This window comes from Periophthalmus magnuspinnatus, chromosome 22, assembly GCF_009829125.3.
Source record: "Periophthalmus magnuspinnatus isolate fPerMag1 chromosome 22, fPerMag1.2.pri, whole genome shotgun sequence".
Classification (NCBI taxonomy): Eukaryota; Metazoa; Chordata; class Actinopteri; order Gobiiformes; family Gobiidae; genus Periophthalmus; species Periophthalmus magnuspinnatus.
This window is the reverse complement of record NC_047147.1, coordinates 15006947-15029231: the sequence shown is the minus strand read 5'-3', so window position 1 is coordinate 15029231 and position 22285 is coordinate 15006947. Positions and strand designations below refer to the sequence as shown.

The window sequence follows — 22285 nt, the reverse complement described above, 5'->3', positions numbered from 1 at the left end:
AGATGTTCCATTTTTTCATTGTAACTTATCCAAGCAAGAGATGACATGGCAAATTGTTTAGCAGGAATGTCCAGGCTCAACCTGCTAGACTTCATAGAAAGGTAAATTAGCTGTCACCAAAGGCAGGCGCTGGAGCTGCTGCTGTGGCTCAGAGACCTCACACTGCATGGGCCTGCGCCACTGCCGCTAAAGATACGTCATTACCATGGATCAGGTCATTACAGCAGAGAAATGGAGAAGCAAATGACTTTTACTTAGCCTATGGCCACCAGTGTACCAAGGATAAAACATCTTATGAAAGCACTGAAAAATAAACGATTTTTAAACATCACACTGCTTTCTTTAAATTTCTCACTTACGACGATATACATTTGTTAGTTTCTATTAATTACAGGAGACAAAAATAATAAACTTTCAGCTATAAACTATATACAATCCACTAATGATCTGATGTGATCTGTGTCCACCTGACAAAGCACAGGACTAATGCAATGCAGGAGCGACACCATGTGGACATCAAGAGTAACAGCACAATGCAATGGGGGTATATTCCAATCTCTTTATTAGAAGATACATAATACTGAGAGAAATAGTATTAATAAAGATGGCACTTCCATACACAGGCACAGTAAATATGATATGTACAATCCACATTTACATTCACAGTACGTCACTTTTAAAACAATCACATAGTAATTATTATAATTGTACAAATACATTGTAAAAACCCCAAAGGTCCACTAAGATGCTGGCACAAACAAAGATAAATATTTCAAAGTACCAGTATACAAAACATGACATAATGTAGTGTTTCACACAATAAATATGACCATAACCTTCATATTAACAAAACTACAGAACAGCTGCATGTATTCAGCTGAAGACCCCAGAATGCATGACACATTTTATATTGCACTTAAGAGATTTGTGGCTTATCATTCACTATGGCATCATGGCATTTTAATATGAAAAACATACTTCATTCCCCTGCAAAACACATATTATATACATAATTTCATGTGTGCCACAGATTAGATCTGCACTTTTAACACAGTGTTTCTACAAAAAGCAGGTAAACCGTGAGATGGATTTCAGTGAAACTGAATGAGGTGTAGGTAACAATGACAATCATACTGAACAGTTGTATGTTTTAAAACTCTTTAAAAAGTTACTCTCCATCACACTCCATAAACAGTTACATCTACCTTTTGTACTGTAAAGCACCATCATATTAACCAGAAAACCTCACAACTGAGTCTCCTTTAAGCTTTATAACTAGTACAATTTTTGTTAGTAAAAGACCACATTCAGATTCTATGGTTCCCACTGCACACTCTATTATCTTAGGCCTACTGTATGAATGCAACCCAGTCCATGTGTTGAATGTAGTTGGCTGTATACTGTGTGTGCTTATGAAGAGGAGTCTTCCTCCACTGGGTGCAAAGCATGTCTCTTCAGCAGTGTCTTTAGGATGTCCACCTCTCTCTCTGTCTCCTTCAACTTCCTGCGCAGACTCTCATTGACATTCTGAAGCCGCTGGTTCTCCTGGGGGACACGGAAGGGCTGTTACATGTACATGTGTGTGTTATAGGGTAGCATACATAAATGCATTTACTATGTGCTATAAGGCAGCATACATAAATGCATTTAGTATGGGCTATAGGGTAACATATATAAATACATTGACTATGTGCTATAAGGCAACATACTGTAGATAAAGAGCCCTGCTACTCACTGCCTCCAGCGTTTCAAATGTGGGTTTGCTCTCCTCATCTGAATCCTTAGTTTTCTGATGCATTGAAGCACGGTTCTCCCACTTGGCACAGTGGCGCTGTTTCCTCTGAGGTACAGGGCTGGGGCAGGAGCTCAGGGTGGGGGTTGTGGCTGGCACCAGCAGAGCAGGTTCATGCACTGGAGAGGTGAGGGGGGTCAGGTCGGTCTGTGTCCCACTGTGAACCCTCTGAAGCCGGCCTGGATGAGGCACAGGAGAAGAAGGGCTCCAGTATTTGATCTCATCTGGATATGGGAACGGACAGTCCTCTGAACCTATAGCATGGGCAATAGAAAATAATCATTCACTCATTCACAATGAAGCAAAAAACTTAATCTTCTGTAAACTATTTTCTGTAAATAATTATAGAAATGTATTTTTTCATATGTGCCTTTATATTCAACACCCATAACTTAAAATGTGCAATTTAATGTTGGAGGTCAAGACAATAGACAGTAAGTGCAACATAGGTCAATGCAGAAGGACACCTGGACCAAGTGACTCATCTGACAGCTGTAGGGAAGTCCCACACAAGCCTGTCAGGTGCATATCTTTATACTGCCAGAACAGAAGATATACATTTCAGACACACAGTCAAATGTTTGTATGCAGTGTGCGAAATCTGTAGACGGTTGAGCAAACTACTGCGACCATTTACTGTATGTACGTGTGAGATATTTGTGCTAGGAAACCCGCCGTGCCCACCCACCCTCTGAAGTTCCCGTGGTGACAGACGTGGAGCTGAAAGTGGGACTGTCGATGGCGCTGGCTACTTTGGTGTTTTTCTTGCATTCGAACGCCACCTGGTCCTTGCAGAGCTTGTGGCAGTTCATCCCACAATCTATTACAGACAGAAAAACACATAATGAATCTAAACATCTCTATCAACTTGTCCTTGTTCTGCAAATGCACTAAGTTGACCTTTACGTGCTCACTGCGAGGCAAACACTTCTCAGATGCTTTGAAGCATGGGGGAGGGGAAAATTGTGGTTTTGCAATGCACTGACTTTCAGTTTATGCTTTTTTAAGCTGCAAGTTTTAGCTACATGTATGCAACACAGGATAACCACAGTGCTCCCTCTACAGATTTGCACTACCTGACGCAATAGTATATGAACAACTTACTGTAACCCCCAACGAAACAATGGACTCTTACCTTTGCATCTGTAGCCTTGTTTAATGACACCCCACAACTACCAAGAAAAGATAAACTGAGATTATTTTTTAGATCTATTTGTTTATTTTAAAATATATATTCATTGTTTACATTTAATACTTACAAATCCTGAGCAGTTGTCACAAAATGTAGGTTTCATGTAAGTGGTCTCCTGAAAGTTATGGACAAAACCAAGCCCCAGTTTGGAGCAGATGACACTCGCTCTCAAGAAATAAGCGGTAATCTCCTCCCTGTTGACCATGCCTTCCCTGAGAAAAATAAATCATTCATTTTTTCCATTTTACATCAGAGAGAGTGAATTTCCTGTACAAGTATAATTACCACAAGTCCACAAGTTAGAGTATGCTGTTATTTGAGGCTTCCTGTTGCTCATCACTACAAATACCACCTTTTTCACTTCCTCCCCAACTTGCACTTGTAAATTAACTACATGACCTGTCGAGCACTCACTTCTCTTTATCCATGACACAGAAGGAAAATGGAAAGCTAGCAGCAATTTTCTCAAAATCCCCTTGAGAGATGAAGCCGTTCTCGTCGTGATCATAGTTCTTAAACACAGACTGCGAACAAGAAGGGGCGCCGTTAATAGCCGGTAAATGGCAGGGAAAAATGTTCAAACAAATGAGGGTTATGCAACACAGTTTGAGAGGGCTTACGTCAACCATTCTCTGCACATGTTTGCTGATGGTTCGGGGGTCTGGTTTGGGGGCCACTCCAGATGCCCAGTCCACAAACACTGGAGGTCTAGAGGGAGTGGCTGGCTGATAAAAAAACAACAACAACAAAGCACATAAAATATGTAAAAAGCTATTTATAGATTTGGGTGATTGGCTTCCTTCACTCACCGGTGCTTTACAGTTCTTGGGTTCTCTTGTGTATGACAGCTCATAAATTTCATCTTCAGTGTAATATAGGTCCAAAGACAGCTGTGAAGATAAAGAGAGATAAAGAGAGATAAAGAGAGATAAAGAGAGATAAAGAGAGATAGGTGAAATAGGGCTGCTTGATTATGGCCAAAACTATAATAATGTACATTTTTTTGAAAATCACAATTATTTTATACAATTACATGTCAAAATGTACTTGTAGAGCAAGTATAGGCCTAATATCGTTTCCTGGTAATGTTTTGTGACATTTTGGCTTTAAACCCTATGTAAATTAAGTGGCTATGCTCCAGGTTTTGCAAGGTACAAGTAAACATGTCCTTCTGAACAGATTTTTGATTACAAACATTTTGTAACCAAATAGAATGATTTGAAATCACAACATAAAATGCAAAACTCAAATTTCAACACATTTCTAATTCCAAACTTGTTCTTCCGATGTGTTTTCATAATAACAGAAATGAGGTCACCGGAATGCTTTTGTGTGTTTCATGGGCATTCTGTCGCTCAAGTGCGATCAAAGCGCCTCATGCACGGATAGCATAACAATACAGCAATTTGAGTAGTCATTGGCAGTTGGTTTGTCACCCACATACTGCGGATCACAGACTCTCCACACACCTCCACACCAGCGCCAGAGGAGCTGGGCGCTGGAACAAACTCATTTGCATGTAGCTGTTGTTCACTAGTGTCTGAATCATCCCTGAATGTGTGCTTACGGTCAGCAGATGCACAAGGTCTTTGTTAGCGTCCAGCCTGGGGGGGCTCTGCTGCAGCTGGATCAGTTCGTTGATGTGGTTGTAGAGCGCTTGGAGCTTCTGGACATTGACCTTGTTGTCCTCCACATAGTCCGACATGGCCTCGTTCACAGAGATCAGGTCTTTGAGGTGGACGCCCAGAATGGGGATTTTGAAGCCAGTGACTTTGTGGTAAGCCTGACGATAGTTGTCGTAGTTACGCCGGGAGGAGAGGAGATCGGTCATCTCATTCAGTACCTGGAGAGAAAATTAAATAACACACAAGAGTGTATGAGGAACATGTAGATATTTCATATTATATGAATAGGGAATACCAGTAAGTATTTTTCCCTTTATTTTAAAGATGGCCTGATCTTGTAAATGAAAAAATTGGATTGTAAATTGCAAGAGCAGCCTTTGTGCCAAAATCTGTTGCTAGGAGTGACTTGTTTATTGCACTAACAGCACTTTTATTATTGCTTTTAGACTGGACGATGGTGATTTTGATCAGTATTATTTATTTGTACTCAATACAATAATTTCCACACTGTACATTTGAATCCACTGGACACGCTGTTCCATATTAACTTTCATGGATGAAGAGTCACTGATTCACAAATAAAAAATGCATGTACACTTTATCCTTTATACAATCTCTTTATTTTCTTTCTGAGGACAATAATGCTGCCTTACCTTGGTGACTTCACTGGGCACGTGTGAGGTGGTGTCCTTTAGTCTGGAGATGGAGCTGTGGCATAAGCCTCCAACCACGGCCATTAGTGTGTTGAAGTTGTGCATGACATGGAGACTCTAGTGGACACATAAACACAATGAGCACCTATCAGTCACTGCACACTCATAACACGCACAATTAGGCCCGCGCCAGGTAACCCTGCTTATGTAATCTCCACAACACACTCCTTACGTAAGCCACTTAGATTGTTGCCTTTTTCTTACTGTGCTTGGGCCTATCATTCTTTTTGGAAAAAGCTTTCCAACCTCCTGTTTCTTCTCAGTGGGCTAATGCCTGCTGCCACTAGAGCAATACAGTGTGAAATATATTGTGAGTCCCATGGGTTTTCAGTTGACAGCAGTGGAGAGTTGAGGTCCTCGACAGTACAAGTGGCCTAACAGCTCCCTGAAGCGCGCACATCACTTCTGCACATGCCACATGCTGCTCCAGGTATTAGAGCATTAAACAAGCTCAGGCCGGGCTCTGACTACCCCTCCATCTCTTTTACACTTTACCGTTTCTCATGCTTCAAGAACTCACAATATGTTCTGATATGCTTTATGGAGCAGTGACTAATTTATTTACTCTCAGTTACAATCACATTGTTGAAATATCAGTAATGAAATTAACAAGAATAAGCCACTTTCTTTTTCAAAGGTCTAAGTTAAATAGGGGGAAAATTTAAAATGTTGTTAAATGACCAGAACCACAGATCGAAGTTAAACACAAAGGTTCACATATTAGCGCTCCATATGGTCTGGCAAAAACAAAAGCAAAAACTATACTTAAAGGACCTGTATGTAAGACTTTTATTTAAAATTTCATATACTTGACCTATCTGTATCCCCAGCTACAAGTTACACATGGTCTAATAAAATATAGATTTTACTGTTAACAATGGTAATGCTGATTTATTCTTAGTTACAAAAACATTGTAAATGACATCCCATTTATTTACACAATCATTTGCTGTTGTCAAGATGATTTTTCAATCAGAATGGGCCTCATGGGCCTGTCATTTGGGTTGCTAGTTCCAATGTCTCTGATGTGATCTCAGTACCAAGTAAACCTCAGCAACTGCAGCCAATCAGCACTAGTGCAGCCTCTGAGTGAATTCTGCAGGTTCTGGGCTTTCACTATCATATCACTTCCTGTCTGTAGGTTTAGACAACCCAGGTTCAGTTGTGATTGTAGTACCTTTTATAAAAACAGTAAGAGCACAGGCTGCATACAGTTCCTTTAATCATTATGTCAATCACAAAACATATTGACCCAAGCAAGGTTATATTGCATCCTGAATGCAGTACAATGTTTAAACATCTATAACAACGCCTTTAACAGGACTGAATATACTTTGTCAAACTCAAGACAACTTCCCTATGTGCCTTGAATTTTCTTTTTGAACAAAGCGTTGATCAGATAATAGACGTTCTGGTAAGCATATGTGTAATGATAATGAATAAATTGAAGCCCTTTCACGCCAATGAGGGAGAAGAGCAAGTCGACTCCATACCTGAGCCACGTGGATGAACTTGGTGAAGACCTCAGCTCTGAGCTGTGCTGTGGGTCTGCTCAGCACCATCAGCTGCACCCACTGAGACACACCGTTACACAGGGCAATGGAACGCTCCATCACAGGGATGTCCTTCAAGCAGCACTTACGGATGTAGCTCTGATAGTCCATAAACTTTAAAAGAAAAGGAACTGTTTTAGAGTCACAAACATTACAACTGGTGAAGTAAATGTGGATATACTTACTGATATTCTGCAAAACGACTTAAACTCCAGGTAGGTGAGGTGCTCAGCCAACTCGTCCGGCTCCAAGTGATCGAAAAGCAGGGACACCTTCCTCTTTTTACTGCTGTTGGCTTTGATTTTTGTGCTTGCCTTCCATGACCAGTCTCTTTCATTTCTAGTCAAATAAAACAAATATTTTCCATTATGTGCATAGTTTTTAGTAGATTAATTTAGCCCACCAGCAGTGCTTTCAGTATTAATACCAAAGGATGTGAACTCAAACACCTCTAGAAATAAACAAACTGTTTTGCAGTAACTAGTAGGCTTTAAGGATGGGACAAGATTATGTGCCATAAAATTTGAGAACTGTGAGAACCACACAATTTCACAAAAAAATAATTTTGCCCTCGTCAAATTTATTACTATGTCTGATAGTAAGTGTCTAACTTAGTCTTCCTCAATCACTCAGAATGGTGAGTGACTGGCGTTCCCCCACTGCAGTGTGAGGTCTCAGTTGCCAGCTGGCCAGACTTTAGCACTTACATCCATTTGGTCTCAAGAAGTGAGCATAGACTCTCCTGTCCCTGCTCTCGGAGCAGCTCACGAAACTGGTCCAAGCTGTCGGTCAGGCTGTGGTGCAGGCGAAACATCATCCAGAACTCCTGGATCCAATGTCTGCGGGTCAAAGAAGACACTATGGTTGTCAAATGCATCGAATATCAGATGCTAATCGATTCACAGGACAGAAATGAACCTTTCATGAATAGGCATTATTGACTATAGTCTATTCTTTAGTATCAAAATCAACTTTGAAATGTTAGTATCATGACAACACTAAAAGAGACATGTCAATGGAAACAAAACTGAAATAATACCAGTATTTCTATAGTGAGGCTGACCTGATGAGGAAGCAGATCTTCTTACACTCCGCTGGTTCTTCATTGTCCATTGCTGTTTTAAATGTGAGCAGTAGGTTAAGGAGGGTTACATTATGAGCAATGAAGTTACAAAATCACAGAATACATCTCATAACATTAGTCTGGTTATGTGCCACACAATGCCACACTGAGATATAAGGCCTCAACTTTCATGATCAAAAATCTGCTTGAATCATTTTGTGTTGTTCAGTAATAGCTCAATCATACATGAAGCTAGTTACAAGCAGGAGTCACTTTTAATCACACACAATTGTTTCTATCTGAATAATATTTGTGACAAAAGAACTGCTGTTACCACATGTCACATACACACAGTATTGATGACTGACTATAGAATGAGTCTATGTGTATAACAGAAAGGGGCAAGCTGGTTTTAATTTAATTTTGATCCCTGACTCTGAGAATAAAGGAGTGAGAAATTTGTGTTTGGTTTGCAGAGATGCACACAAAAGCCCAAGGCCAACCAGCTCAGAAATCAAACAGATGACCTTCTACATGACGTCTGTAAACCACCAATGGTACTCTTGTTTTGACTACACCAGACTGATCAGTGCAGCTGGATTAAAACTCACTAACACTGTATGGAAAAGCATATTATGACAAAGACTGCACAATACATTACCTGAAAATTAATAAATTCACCAAAATTTTAGAAATAATTTAATATCTGGGTTGAGGAAAAAAGACAGTATTTGTAAGATATTTTCATATGACGACTAGACAAAGCACAATGTTGCTGGTTTGGCCCCATATTTGTGCTAATTGCAGTAAACAATGAATCTACTGATCTCCGACACTGACAGGGGCAGGTGTGTTATGAGTAATATCTCACATATGGTCGCCAACTTTCCTCTGTACCGATCGCTCATTAATAAAAGGGATTTCAACTGCACCAAAAGGCAAACAGGAGTGACATTTGGTGATGTGGGCGAAGGCAAAAAAAAAAAAGAAGAAGAAAAAAAAAAAAAGAGAAAACTGCGATGAGCATCACTTTCTGAATCATACTGGCCCAGAGCTGGAAAGTGAATAACAAAAAGAGTGTACACAATCAGAATAATAAACACATTGCATTTATGCTAACGAGATATTGTTCATGGATATATGCGCTGCAAAAACACACAGCCTGTTAATGTATACAGCAGACAATGGCCTTTACAAATAATGCTGACACTTAAAGCTGTGGATTGGTTAGAAATCAGCTCCAAGTGGTGCCCAGAAAAAGACTAATTGCGTCATGGGAGCAGAAGAACCAGCCCACACAATCCCAAGGCCAGACGGTGATGAAGGCTGTTAAGGGCCCCTGTGATCCTCATCCTCAACTACCCTCCACCCCCCTACCCCTCATCCACCCCCGCCCCTCCCCTCGCACACAAACACCTTTTAGTTGATATACATGTTAAGGCCTGAATGAGAGGGTTGAAAATAGCAGTCTCTTAGTTTGTGTTTATATATAGACAGAGTGGAGCCTTTTCGAAGCAGAGGTAATTAACACCTAGAATGGGAAAGCTGCTCTAGTCCGAGTCCTTTGCGATTTGCTCTCTGTCACGCCATCGGACATGGACAATATTATTCCGTATTACCATTGCTAAGTAGTTTTCTTGTGTTATCTCTGTTCATCCCCACATGAAACAGTTTTTTTTGGTCATGTCAAGCCCTAAATTTGTATAATAAATACTCACAATACTCAAAGCTGCTTACATTGTCATTCACTTCATACACTCTGTGGTAATAAGGCAAGGCAAGGCAAGTTTATTTGTATAGCACAATTCGTACACAAGGTAATTCAAAGTGCTTTACAGAATAAGAAAGACATTAAAATCACACAAATCAAAACATAAATAATCACAAATAATCATCATAAAATTAACATTAAAAGAGAAGAGTGCAGAATAAAAATCTTTCAGTCGTATGCACAGCTGAACAGAACCGTTTTGAGCCTGGATTTAAACATTGTCAAAGTAGAGGCCTGTCTCACATCTTCAGGAAGACTGTTCCAAGAAGAAGTATGACATCACAGCTACCCTGGCTCAAGTTAGCGGAAATCACTCAACCACATACGGTACTATATTCATACAAAAGCAAGGCAGGTGAAGTGTCTTTCCAAAAGGTATAGTGACAGAACCACAAATTTGGGTTTGTGGGAAAACGCTCTGTTTACCCACTGCTGCATCATGGTTGATTTATACAGCAGCTGATCTCAAAGGGCATCTGGCTGGGCCCAGTAAAATCCAGGAAATGTGTATATTAGACCAATTAGTTCTCTGTTCACTCCATTCAGAAACAATACATCGTCTTTTTTTTCCCACCTCAGCCACTTCAGCCTCTCCATCCTCTCTTCACTCCAAACCAGCATCTCTCTAACATATCATATCTATTTTTGTAGTACCACTTCATCACATCACTGGGCACATTTACATGGTCAGTAAAAATTCAGATTCAATAATCAGATAAACCAATATTTAGATCTAATTAGTAGTGTCTTTACAAGCATAAGACAAATGGGATCATGTGTGATCATCAAAAATACATGGTGACGTCACCTAATCAATGGATTTTTAGAGTAAAGGTTATAATCGTAACAATAAAAGGCAAGTACAATACATTTTTAAATAATATTATGGTAATTGATCACATTTTTATATAACTTTTCCACCTTCTTGGCACGCAAAGGGCTTTACATCAAGGAACCACTCACCCATTCACACACATTCATACACCAGAGTATGCACACACCAGGGGAGAGGAGGGTTAAGCGTCTTGCCCAAGGACACAACAACAGTATTCATCTGTGAGAGCTGGAATCGCACTGCCAACCTGTGGGTCAGTGGATCTGACTGCTCTATCAATGATGTTTATGTTGAGAGCGAGATTTAAACCGATAACCTTCAGATGAATGAACAAATACTCTAACTACCAACTGAGCTACTGTTGCCCCAATAGGTTTTTTTTGACACTTTTAAAAATACTTTTCATTGTCCAAAGCTGCACAGGTGTGAACAATCAGAAAGAAATTTGATTACCAGTATAATAAAAGTATGAATCAAATGTAACATGACATTTGGATAATCTGATAATCTAGATTTTTGGTGTACATGTAAACATAGCCACTGAAGTTTTTAACTCTACAGTTCTGCATACTCTTTCATGTATATTCTATTTTTTTAAGTATTTCTTTGTTCATGTAACAGTCCTTTTGCTTAATACAAACCTACTCTACTCCCTACCTCTTCAATCAGCAGGCTTTTTCTAAAATAAAAAAATCGTTTCAAATTCAGCGGAGAAAAGGGTCTAAAGCTCTAATGACAAACTGACATTTTTCCTCCACATTCTACAGTGACAGCTTCAGACAGATGCATTGTGTGAGCCAAGAACAAGCCTGATTGCCCGTTGCTGTTGACAACCAGAAGAAAGCACAGGCAGGCACAAAGTAACAGCAGAAATCTGATGTCACTCACTGCACAGAATTAGCCACCGCATTATTCAGAGGAGCAGCAGCAGTAGTGATGTTTTGAAGCTTTGGGTGTTTTAAAGGATATAGAGAGATGAGTTTGTCCAGAAGGTCATCGGGAGACATGAGGAGCCGGTGCATGGTCAGCGTGATGTTCAACAGATGGCTGCTCCCAGTAAGACAGCCGTTTGAATCTGAAAAGAACAAATATGGAGAGATCATTCACAGTGCTAAGAAATGAAGAGGGACTGCAATCTGGAATCACGACTTTAACAACAAGGTTCAAGTTAGAGACAACACAATATTCGAATAGTATAAGGAGTTCCTAGTAGGGCTGGGTGATATGCTAATAATCTTTCTTCAAATTAAACTCTCTCAGTTTTCGATTTTATATTAGTTTGTCTTATTAAAATCAAACAAAAATGGCTTTCAATATTTCCTGAGCATAAACAGTACATGCTTCTAAACATTGCCATGTAACACAAAAAAATAGCCACATTCTGAACTCAAACCACATGTTTCACATTTAAAAGACCCAAGCAGATCATCGATGATTAGAAATGACTAAATCTCTTTGTCAACTAAAATTTGATTAATTGTACAGCCCAACCTCCATTAGTCAACAAAAAAAACAAAACTGGTTAACTGGTCAAACGCATTAAATTAACAATTGATTCTTACTTACTATAAAAATTTTAACTGTGTCAGCCCTGTAACTAACTGATCCCTATCCCTCATGTATCTAAATGGTAAATGGTCACATTTTTATATAGCTCTTTTCCACCTTCAAGTCTGTGAAAGTGCTTTACATCAAGGAACCGCTCACACACAAATTCACACACAGACAGACACAGACACTGGGGGCGAGGTGGGTTAAGTGTCTTGCCCAAGGACATAATGACTGAATTCATCTGTAGGAGCTGGAATTGTACTGCCAACCTGTGGGTCAGTTGATCAGACTAATAGTGTTTATGTCAAGAGCAGGACACTCTACCCACTGAGCTACTATCGCCCCATCTATCATGTCTTAACCAACATACAACCCCAAATTGTAATAAAAAAAGTAAATAATGAAATGGATTAAAGGTTTTATTTGGGGAAAAATTACTGCACTTTTTCACCTGGAGATTCACACAACAAACTAATAACTTCTTCCTTGGCCAGTTATTGACCTTTTCTGAACATATAATAAAAATTTGATCATTACTTTGTGTTATTCACCCAGAAACAAACAAACCAACGCTGGCAAATACCTGGGTTCCTTAGTGGAGTTATTAAAACTGTATTGTTGAAGCAAAAACAGTTCTGAACACAGTCTTAAGTTGAAAGATACCTCGTTCACTAGTCACACTGGAAATCTATCACTGTGAGGGTTATTACACTGAAGTGATTATTTTTTACAGCTTTGCTCCTGGTTGGGGGTACTAGTGTTGCACAATTAATCACAATCACAGATCAAAATTTAAATGGTCACAATTATCAAACTGCAAAAGTAGCAATTATTGAGGTAGCATAATGTTCCCAGCAACAAACAACAAAATAGTCTTTCCATTTATGAGGGAAACTGCTAACCTCGCCAGACCAGATCTCACTAATATGTTCTAAAATGATTTTTAGATTAGTCCATTAGTTCATATTTAAATCTTCTATGTGCACTGTGTAACCACCATGGGGCTGTTAATGCTTTGCCTGGAATATTCTAGACTATGGCATTAATTAGCATAGACTTACTCAACTACAGACACTCAATAATATCATCAGAAACATACATTCTTATAAGAGCTGGATCACTTCTCCACAGACCTGACCTGTAACTTGGTCTGTGAATAGACTTTAAGAGCGAGACAGAGCTCTACTTTAACAATGTTTAAATACAGACTCAAAACAGTTCTGTTTGGCTGTGAATATGACTGTTTTTATTCTGCACTCTTTTCTTTTAATGTAAATTTTATGATGATTATCTTTATTTTGATTTGCTGTATTATGATTTTAATGTCTTACGTATTCTGCAAAGCACTTGCCATGCCTTGCCGGCTTGTTTCTATGGAAATACAGTAGATAAATGTGGAACCTTCCAGCAAAGCAATAAAATCTCCATAGAGACAAGCAGTTGGTAGCTGCAACACCAGAAAATTTACATGTTGCATTTTTAAATGTTAATGCTCCAGTGTGTTAAGAATCTGCACTGAACAGAAACTTGGTTACATACAGCGTAAATCAAATTACAATCACAATACTTTGCATTTAAGAGCTGATTTTCCCTAAATCATAAAGCTCTCATTGGCAACATTAAAAATCTGCTGTACTGGGTCTGTCAATCAAATCCTTGCAGTAACTGTACTTGTTCTTGTGAATTGTGACTGTCAAGTGGATGCAATAAACATGCTACTGCTAGTACATTTTGTCTCATTATTGTCATTTATGCAGTGCTATCCTGATGAACAGGTGGGATTGGTGCAACTAACTGTCTTAATAGCACACAATCTTTCTTCTATTATTTATGACATTAGTTTGAGAAGCACAAATGAAAAGCTCTTTGTCAATGCTGTGTTACAGGTCTAAATGGAACAATCCACAATAATGCTAGTTAAAAGGCCTATATTACACACAATTAGCTCTTCTGAGCTTTAAACCCTGTCAAAAACATACCTAGAGTTGTGTTTTGTTTCATTCACACATGTTTGAGTGACCCTTTATTATTAGTGTGTCTACATCTCCAAAGCTGAAAATGCTCTTTTCCACATTGTGATGTGGAAAAGAGAGTTAACAGGTAACTTTTGTTCAGGAGAGGTTGGCAATTCCAGGGCTGAAATGATCCAAATGATTCTAGTGTATGAAGTTAAAAAAAACACAGTGGCATACTTCCTGTATTACTATATGACATTACAAGGTGGAACAAGAGTGTTTTTAGTTTGTATGTATATGCAGGGTTTGTGTGTTAAACATGTGAATGAAACAATACACAATTGCGGGTATGTTTTTGATGAGGAAACCACATTTTAACATAGCGCAATATGGGCCCTTTAAGGTCCCCGTCTGGAGACACAAGTGAGCTCTCAAAGCTGATGTTTAAATGTGTCTGTGTGTGAACCAGTGCGACAGGCTTTTCTCACTGCACTTGTCACTTCCTTTTCCTTGTGTATGGCTTGCTTCCTTCTTTTCTGTGACCTTGACCACCCTTAGCCTGCACTGTACAGTACGGGTCCCAAATCACAATGTAAACTCGCAAATGCCAGACCTGTCAGTGTTGGCAAATGAACATAACATTTTAGATAAATGACATTGCATAAACACAACCCCATAGTTACGTGATGTGAACAGTGTAGAAGTCAGGATACAATAAATAGCAAACCACATGTGTGTATTAACTTAAGAGAGCAACAATAGATCAGCCTTTACCAAAAGCACTAAAGGTGGAAAGTCCTAATTAAAAATACTCTCATTGTAATGGAGTAGATTTGAGAGTCTTTTACTGTCTCACTGTTGTCTCACTGTTGTCTCACTGTTGTCTCACTGTTGTCTCACTGTTGCCTCACTGTTGTCTCACTGTTGTCTCACTGTTGTCTCACTGTTGCCTCACTGTTGTCTCACTGTTGTCTCACTGTTGTCTCACTGTTGTCTCACTGTTGTCTCACTGTTGTCTCACTGTTGTCTCTGTTCTTTTTTATACTTACAAACACCTAACAATACTGTTATCGCCTGTACTGATTGACCATATGTGGATGGCAGTTTAAGACAAATTGATTCATTTATCAAGTTTAAAAAAACAACAACAAATACATACAAAATACATAAAAATAAACTAGTACTTCGAGTAGTAGTTTTCATGTTTAATTTATATACAAATTTGTACCTGTACCAGCAGTACTTGTACCTGCACTTTAACTTGTGTGCACATTTTAGTACTCCACCACTGCCAAGATATAGCAGATCTCAAAACATTTTAAAGCAGATCTCAAAACATTTTATTGGACTTTGAAGTAAAACATGAAACGTGCATGAAGTGTGTAATTATAAATTACTTTACTTACATATGAATAGGCATGTTGCTAATTTAAGTGTCCATGCATTCTTGTGTGGTCCTCTGTGTTTTTCTTTTCTTTTATTTCTTTTATTTATTTTTATGTGTTTTATTGATTTTATTGATTTTATTTTTTTTATGTCACTTTGTCTCTGTGCAGCACTTTGGAAACAATTTGTTTATGAAATGTGCTATATAAATAAAGTGGATTGGATTGGATTCTTGCTTCTCTTAGGCCTATACCAAGTAACTAAACTACAGGTGGAAGTTATATCAGATCGTATATTGTTCTTTTGGAGATATGCAAAATGAGCATAGGGAGTATAAATATCAGAGATATTTCAGCCCTTTTGTGGTTAATTTTATGGTCTATTCAAGTTTTGTGCTAGGCTTAAACCACAATCAACACATTTACAGGCGCCTATTAGCACATTCTTGATCCACAGTTAAAATATTGTCTGGACATCGTTATCGAGGAAATAAATAAATAAATAAATGAAAATTTAATACATTTGATGTAAATTTTTGTCAATACCATTCACCAAAATAAAATAAAACAAAATAAAATATAACCAAACTATGATATATTTGCATATTTGTCCTATCCCAGTTGTAGATACTAACTGATACTAAAACTGATATTGAATGTGGATACTCATTTGAAGTATCAGTACCAGAAAAAAATCACATTAATAGAAGAGAATTTAAGGTTTCCTGAATACGTCTACAACTACTATGATTTAAATATAAGTGTGGCATTGTGGTATCAAAATCAGTTTATCTCAATCAAATCAAGTATGAAGTAGCACTCCTCCGTATTGAAGTTTGAAACACTCATTGTGACATGTTGCAACGATCAAATCCAAACAAGCTACCGTTTTTCAGGAGAAGTGCAGTATCTAAAACATAGCAAGCAATGGGTTAAGTTTAAATTACTGACAGCCGTTATTCCTCCCATAATTCCAACGTTTATAACTGAAAACGAATGCTGCGATTTGAACATTGCGAGCTGTTCTCGCCGAGGCTTCATGCAGCTCTCTCCCACCATCAAGGACATTAAACGCTTGTGTGCGGGGGCCACTTTTAAACCACATCACCTTGGAAATATCTCAGCTCCATGCCAACATGTTTTTTTCTCTCTCTAATCTCTGTTATCTGTAAGCAACTGGCCACTTTAGCCACCACTGACTAATCCAGCATTTGTATACTGCGAACAGGGCGTGTTACTAAATCATTGACACCTAAACCTACCAACATATGTAACCTCACCTGTTTGAGTCAATACAGAGAGTAAAATAAATAGAGTAAATACAACATATCTAAAACCAGGGGGAGAGTAACTTAAAAATGAACCTATACAGCTTTTACATATAATCTCCCAATACCCAATATCAGATGTTGCTATATACTCAGAGTAGATATTTCTGTCCAAATCCTGAATCAGATTTGTCATTTCTTATCTGTTATACTTAAAGGACACAAGTAAGTATACACTTTGTGTATACTTACTTGTAACAGTTACAACACTGAAAGACAATAGCCCATAAATAGAATTATATTGCATGACTCGATTGGCTTAACAATGAACTGATACCTGATCCTGTATCGATATTGGTTATTCCCTAAATTAGAGACAGTAACGAAGCTATGTAAAAAGATTGACCTAGATAATAATAATTGATGCTAAAACTAAAATTAAAAGATACTCACTTAAACACGTTTCAATACCAAAGCGGAACAGATAAATAGGACAGGATCTCCAAAATGGGTATTGAGTATCTTCGTATTGAAACTGAGTTGGACATTTTAACATTGGCACAACACTAAGCTGCTGCAAAAATTCCTGAATGATTTTTGAATTACAGTAACTTACCAGTAAATATAATCAGACCAATGTAAAGACTCTTGTTGAATGTTGAGACCCAGATAAAGAGATTGTTTCCCACAAACCTGATCAAAGTAACAATGACAGTCTAACTCTGTCCTCTTGTACAGGTTTGGGACAAGCACAAAGAGTACAGACATGGGAAAACAATCTCAGAGCAAAATTAGCATCACTTACTGGAACTCTCTACTCAACATGGTTAAGAATGTACTCAATATATGTGAAAGTACTGCCATCAAACCGGGGCTTAAATAAATGTATGAAGTACTCATGTTTTAAGCCATGATCTGGGTATTCTTTGAGCTCTGGCAAACATAGAAGGTGATGCAGTGCTGTGTGTTTGTTGGTATTCAGAGGAGCAGATACAGCATGAAACAACCATGGATTGGGACGACTGGACTTGTAATTAGCTACAGTTAAAACAATAAGGGTTACTGAGGGATAATTATACTCAATTACATGTACAGGTTTATAATTTACTCAAAAGGTACAAATACCCAGACAATCTACTCATACAGTTTCAGATCTTTAGTCTTTCTGGGTGTGGAATACAACAGTTGGCACTTTACCTTGCTGAGTCATTAACAAAAGTAAAAAGTTGAAAACAAAACAGCTGTTCTATGACGGTTATAATACATAATAATAACTCAAGTCATGACCTGCTCATCACTAACTACCAAACAACCTGAGGCCAATGCATGGAGGATATCACTTCTAAGTCAGGTTAACAGTTGCTCAATCGTATTTTTCACAACACTCCAACCACAAACACTGTCTGTACGGAGGTAATTACAGAAGGAAATCCCCTGTCACTGTCTACAAAATAAGAGATAATGTGTAATGTACATTATTCCAACAATAACAAACACTATTGTCTTAAAGTTATCTTTTGCGTGCATCAGCCAGAGCATGAGCCAGACAAATGTACATATTATTCCCTGATCAAGTAGAACAATGATAATAGGCAGAAAAAGTATTGAAATGGTGTAAATAAATTAAGTGTAACATTTAAATACAAAATTAAAAGGTTTATTTAATGGGAAACTATTGGGTCTCGAAGCAATGACCATACTTGGAGTTCTAATCCACCATTTTGGATCTTCTTTTATATTATATCAATATAAAATATTCTTCAACTATTCTTGCACCAATAAGTCTTCCACAGTTGCTACATGAGTTAAGACAAGAAGTACTAACAAACCTGGCTTTTGTTTCCATAGTTCAGAATGTGTAGGAGTCAAAGAAACATTTTGTACACAGTCCAAACCCCCTAAATGCAAATGTCCTTACTAAGGGAAAGTTTTTTTTATGCAACTTGCACATTAAATAATACAGATTTAAATAAACTTGATTTTCCTCTTTATAAATTTACAGATGTTCATTTAACACTGTCACTTAAAAAAAAATTAATTAAAAAAATAATTATATATATATATATATATATATATATATATATATATATATATATATATATATATATATATATAAAAAAATAAGAAATATAAAATGTTGCTAACAATACACCTTCTACCACCAATCTCTATTCTCTACTTCTCACACCCACCAACGCCTTAATTATGATGTGAATGTAAACATGATGACAAATATTTCATCAAATTATAAATAAATCTGCACAAAAACGTAAAGTTTCCAGGGCTGTCATCGACTTAAGAAATTCTTGTCAGATGTGGGTTAACAATCGATTTGTCGACTAAAGGGGGCGACGACTCTCAAAGGATTCATTATCGCTATGATCTGACCATGTAACTGCAGTCAAAATACTACAACTGCAGGTGAGTTTATGCAAAAAAAATAAAAAAAAAATTTAGAAAGGTACTAGCTAAAAGTGTATTTATGTGGAAAAAGACAGATTCAACACAGGATTCACTCCCAAGTCTTCAGCTAATCCACCCCCTGCCTTCTCCTTTCTGCTGTTGTGCATATAATTTCATGTAATGTAAATAAAAAAGGCTAATTTTGGTTGACCAAGAAACCTTTGACCCATTAATCCACTAAATCACTAAAGGACCACTGCCTCAAAAATGTCACTTCTGCATTACTAGTGACTATAACTATTGCACCACTGTCCACAGACTAAAACAGGTAACTTCTTTGGGGTTGCTGTGCATTACAAAAGTGCGGTGTAGAGAGAGTGATGATGTCAGTGCCAATTGATCGACACCTCGTAGAGCTCCACAATTCAAAGGGTCGGCCAGCATCTAAGGAACCGCATTCGGGGAGCTGACCTTTGGGCGCGGACAGGCTTTAAGCTAATCCCTCAAAAAGCTCTTTTACGTGCACTCTCACATTTGGAAAAGTGCTGGGGGGCCTTGTGATGTAGGCTAATAGACATCATTAATATATTTGTACTGTGGAGATCTAATGGATTCTCAAGAGGTGTTATTAAACATCGACCAAACCAGTTCAAGGTCAAGACTCAACCAGCAAAAAACATTGTTTAACTATGACCTAAAGCACTTCTTTTAATTAAGAACTGACAGAGAGGAGTAATGCAGGAACTTAAAGCTGCACTATGTAATTTCTCTGATGAAAGGTCCACCACCTGCTGGTCTCCATGGAGATGTTCCTGGAATGTTCCACAGCAAGGCATTAAACATGTCTATTTTCATGGAGATAAACAGATGGCAACACCAGACACAAGAGCAGAGCTGTGGAAAGGCGAGCCCGCTCACAGTAAGAATACATGTTTTGCAAGGTATTTTGAACCCTCCCACCACACACACACGCACGCACAAACACGCACACATGCATTCACGCACACAAACTCACACGCACACAGACACACACACATACACACACCAAAAAAGTTACATAGTGTACTTTTAACTTGACCTAAACAAAGACCTAAACAGACACTGGACTAATCAAGCCTAATCAAGAGCAAAATAGTAAATGAACTGGCAAAAAACAGGGACAAATATGATGACAACTATGTAGAGGTGCTATATCAGAAATAGTGCCACCGCAAGTATCCTGTATGAAATCTCATCTCTCATATGCAGTCATTTGTACACATATCCTCCACCCATGCACCAAAGTGAATATAAAACTAGCCCAAGCTTCCGTCTTCTGATGAACGCACTTACTGAATGTCATTTTATGCGCTACCCATTGTAATCGCTCTGTGTATTGCTCCCGCTCCATTTGTGTAACCAGGCAACAACTATTTGAAAGGTTGTCTCTTCTTCAATCAGCATAAGTCTAAGAGCTCTCCAGACAACTTGATGAGGCCAGCGATCTTTCCTCTGATTGATCAGTCTTCAGTCCCATTAATCACAGTGGCTTTGGTTCAACACAAAATGTAAAATCAATGCATGTTAGCAGCTCATGGACACTGAGGTACTGGATGTTGTCTGAGAAATTCAAAACAAGTCTATGCACATTACAGAAAATACTAGTATAATCAGCCTTGAGCTTGTCAGAACAATGCAAACACACCTTCAAATAAAACTATAGACTAGATATGGACTTACCAAAGGACTGCAGACAGGCCTGGATGATCTCGTCCCAGCTGGCCCCCTTGGTGAGGAGGCCCAGAGGCATGTTGGGTTTGCTGGGAGCGTTCTGAGCCGGAGTGTGCCTGTGGAAGCGGTGAGCTCTTCCAGGAGGAGAAACTCTAGATTTGGACCCACATCCTGGAGCCACTTTCCTGGAAAGACAGCAACACAAAAGACCAGAATGAAAAGAAGCTATGGCTGTACAATGACTGTTCTGCTTTTTCTTCAAAAATGGTTTTAGTTTATAAAGTTAATAAGCTAAGTTGCATGGTAGGTATGTCTTCTCTATTGTGGAAACACAAGACCACCCCTCAGTGGTATTTGGCTATTCATTGTTCTGGTTTCCTTCCTTTATTTTAGGGAAATACCAGTTGATTGCGGACTTCCAGTTCAAAGTGCTGAATGACGAGTAAACAAGAACCTTTACAACCTGTTGCTCAGAGAGCATTTCTAAATATTAACGCGCTTTTCCATAGCTTTCCGTCTTGGAGACGAGAATTCTGCCAAACTATTAGCGGTGTAAACTTTAAAAATGCTAAAAACGCACATCAAACACTTGCACTTACGTGTCATCTTTGCCCTCAGTTGTTATATTTTGGTTCGGGTTGTTCTCTTTTGCCTGACATCCCATGGCGAGGTACTGGGCGACGAGCGGCTGAACGAGGCTGTCCATTTGCGTCCTTTTCCCTGGGAGCATTTCATCGCTGTGTGCGCTGCTCCCGGCGCGCTCTCAGCTGCTTTGTGCTGACTCGTCAGTGCGCGTTACACTATTTACATTCAGCACAGCCTCAGTGCGCGTGAGAGTGGGCGGCCGAGGTGCAGGGCTCGTCACTCACACTACACTGAGCTACACTCTTTTAAATAGCCTGACAAGAGCGCTTTATGGAGTTTGATGATTTGATTTAAATTTCATGATTTTGCCCATTTATGACTTAAGCGACGGAACAGGTTGTCGTACTTTTCTGTAAATTAAAATAATTCAAAATGCATTTCTTTGACTTTTAAAAAAAAAACCCATAATTTTAGTAACCTGGACCTGTAGCTGGCAATGATTGATCTGCGAAGTTTGTTCAGGATACATAACAGGAAAAGGGCGCACCTTCCTCTACAGATAACAGAGCTGCATGGTTCCACAATGGTTTATAGAGCTGTCACAGTGGAAGGTTCCTACACAACATCTAACAAATCATTTAGTAGTCTACTGGCGATGGAGGTGAGGAGAATAGGGCTATAAAAGGGTGTTAGTCACAGGCAAAGTGCCGCCCTCCACTTAAGATATAAAAAAACACAGCTTATAAAAAACTAAGATATAACAACTTGAAATCAATATCTACATACAAATAAATCATCTAATAGGCCTAGAGAGTAGGCTTTTTTAACATGTGAATAAACAGAATATAAATAACACGATTAACTCAAAATACTCATGGGTATGT

General features: G+C 38.5%; 1 protein-coding gene across 3 annotated transcripts; it reads right to left on the bottom strand.

The window, feature by feature from the left end:
- Positions 1–545: 545 nt before the first annotated feature.
- On the bottom strand, positions 546–21643 carry LOC117390602 (RAS guanyl-releasing protein 1-like). Of its 3 annotated transcripts, XM_033988365.2 has the most exons (17): positions 21416–21640; positions 20826–21001; positions 11514–11619; positions 7939–8001; positions 7583–7714; positions 7061–7214; positions 6816–6989; positions 5263–5379; positions 4552–4827; positions 3794–3874; positions 3605–3709; positions 3399–3508; positions 3052–3196; positions 2928–2964; positions 2481–2612; positions 1736–2046; positions 546–1545 (listed from the first exon to the last, which is right to left on the bottom strand). In XM_033988365.2, the coding sequence occupies exons 1-17, from the start codon at positions 21544–21546 to the stop codon at positions 1411–1413; spliced, it is 2385 nt and encodes a 794-aa protein (XP_033844256.1). In that variant the 5' UTR covers positions 21547–21640; the 3' UTR covers positions 546–1410. The 3 variants fall into 3 exon arrangements, with proteins under 3 accessions (XP_033844256.1, XP_055086987.1, XP_033844255.1); XM_055231012.1 differs by having other exon boundaries at positions 3605–3874; positions 7939–8012; positions 11525–11619; positions 21416–21643; XM_033988364.2 differs by having other exon boundaries at positions 3605–3874; positions 21416–21642.
- Positions 21644–22285: the final 642 nt, after the last annotated feature.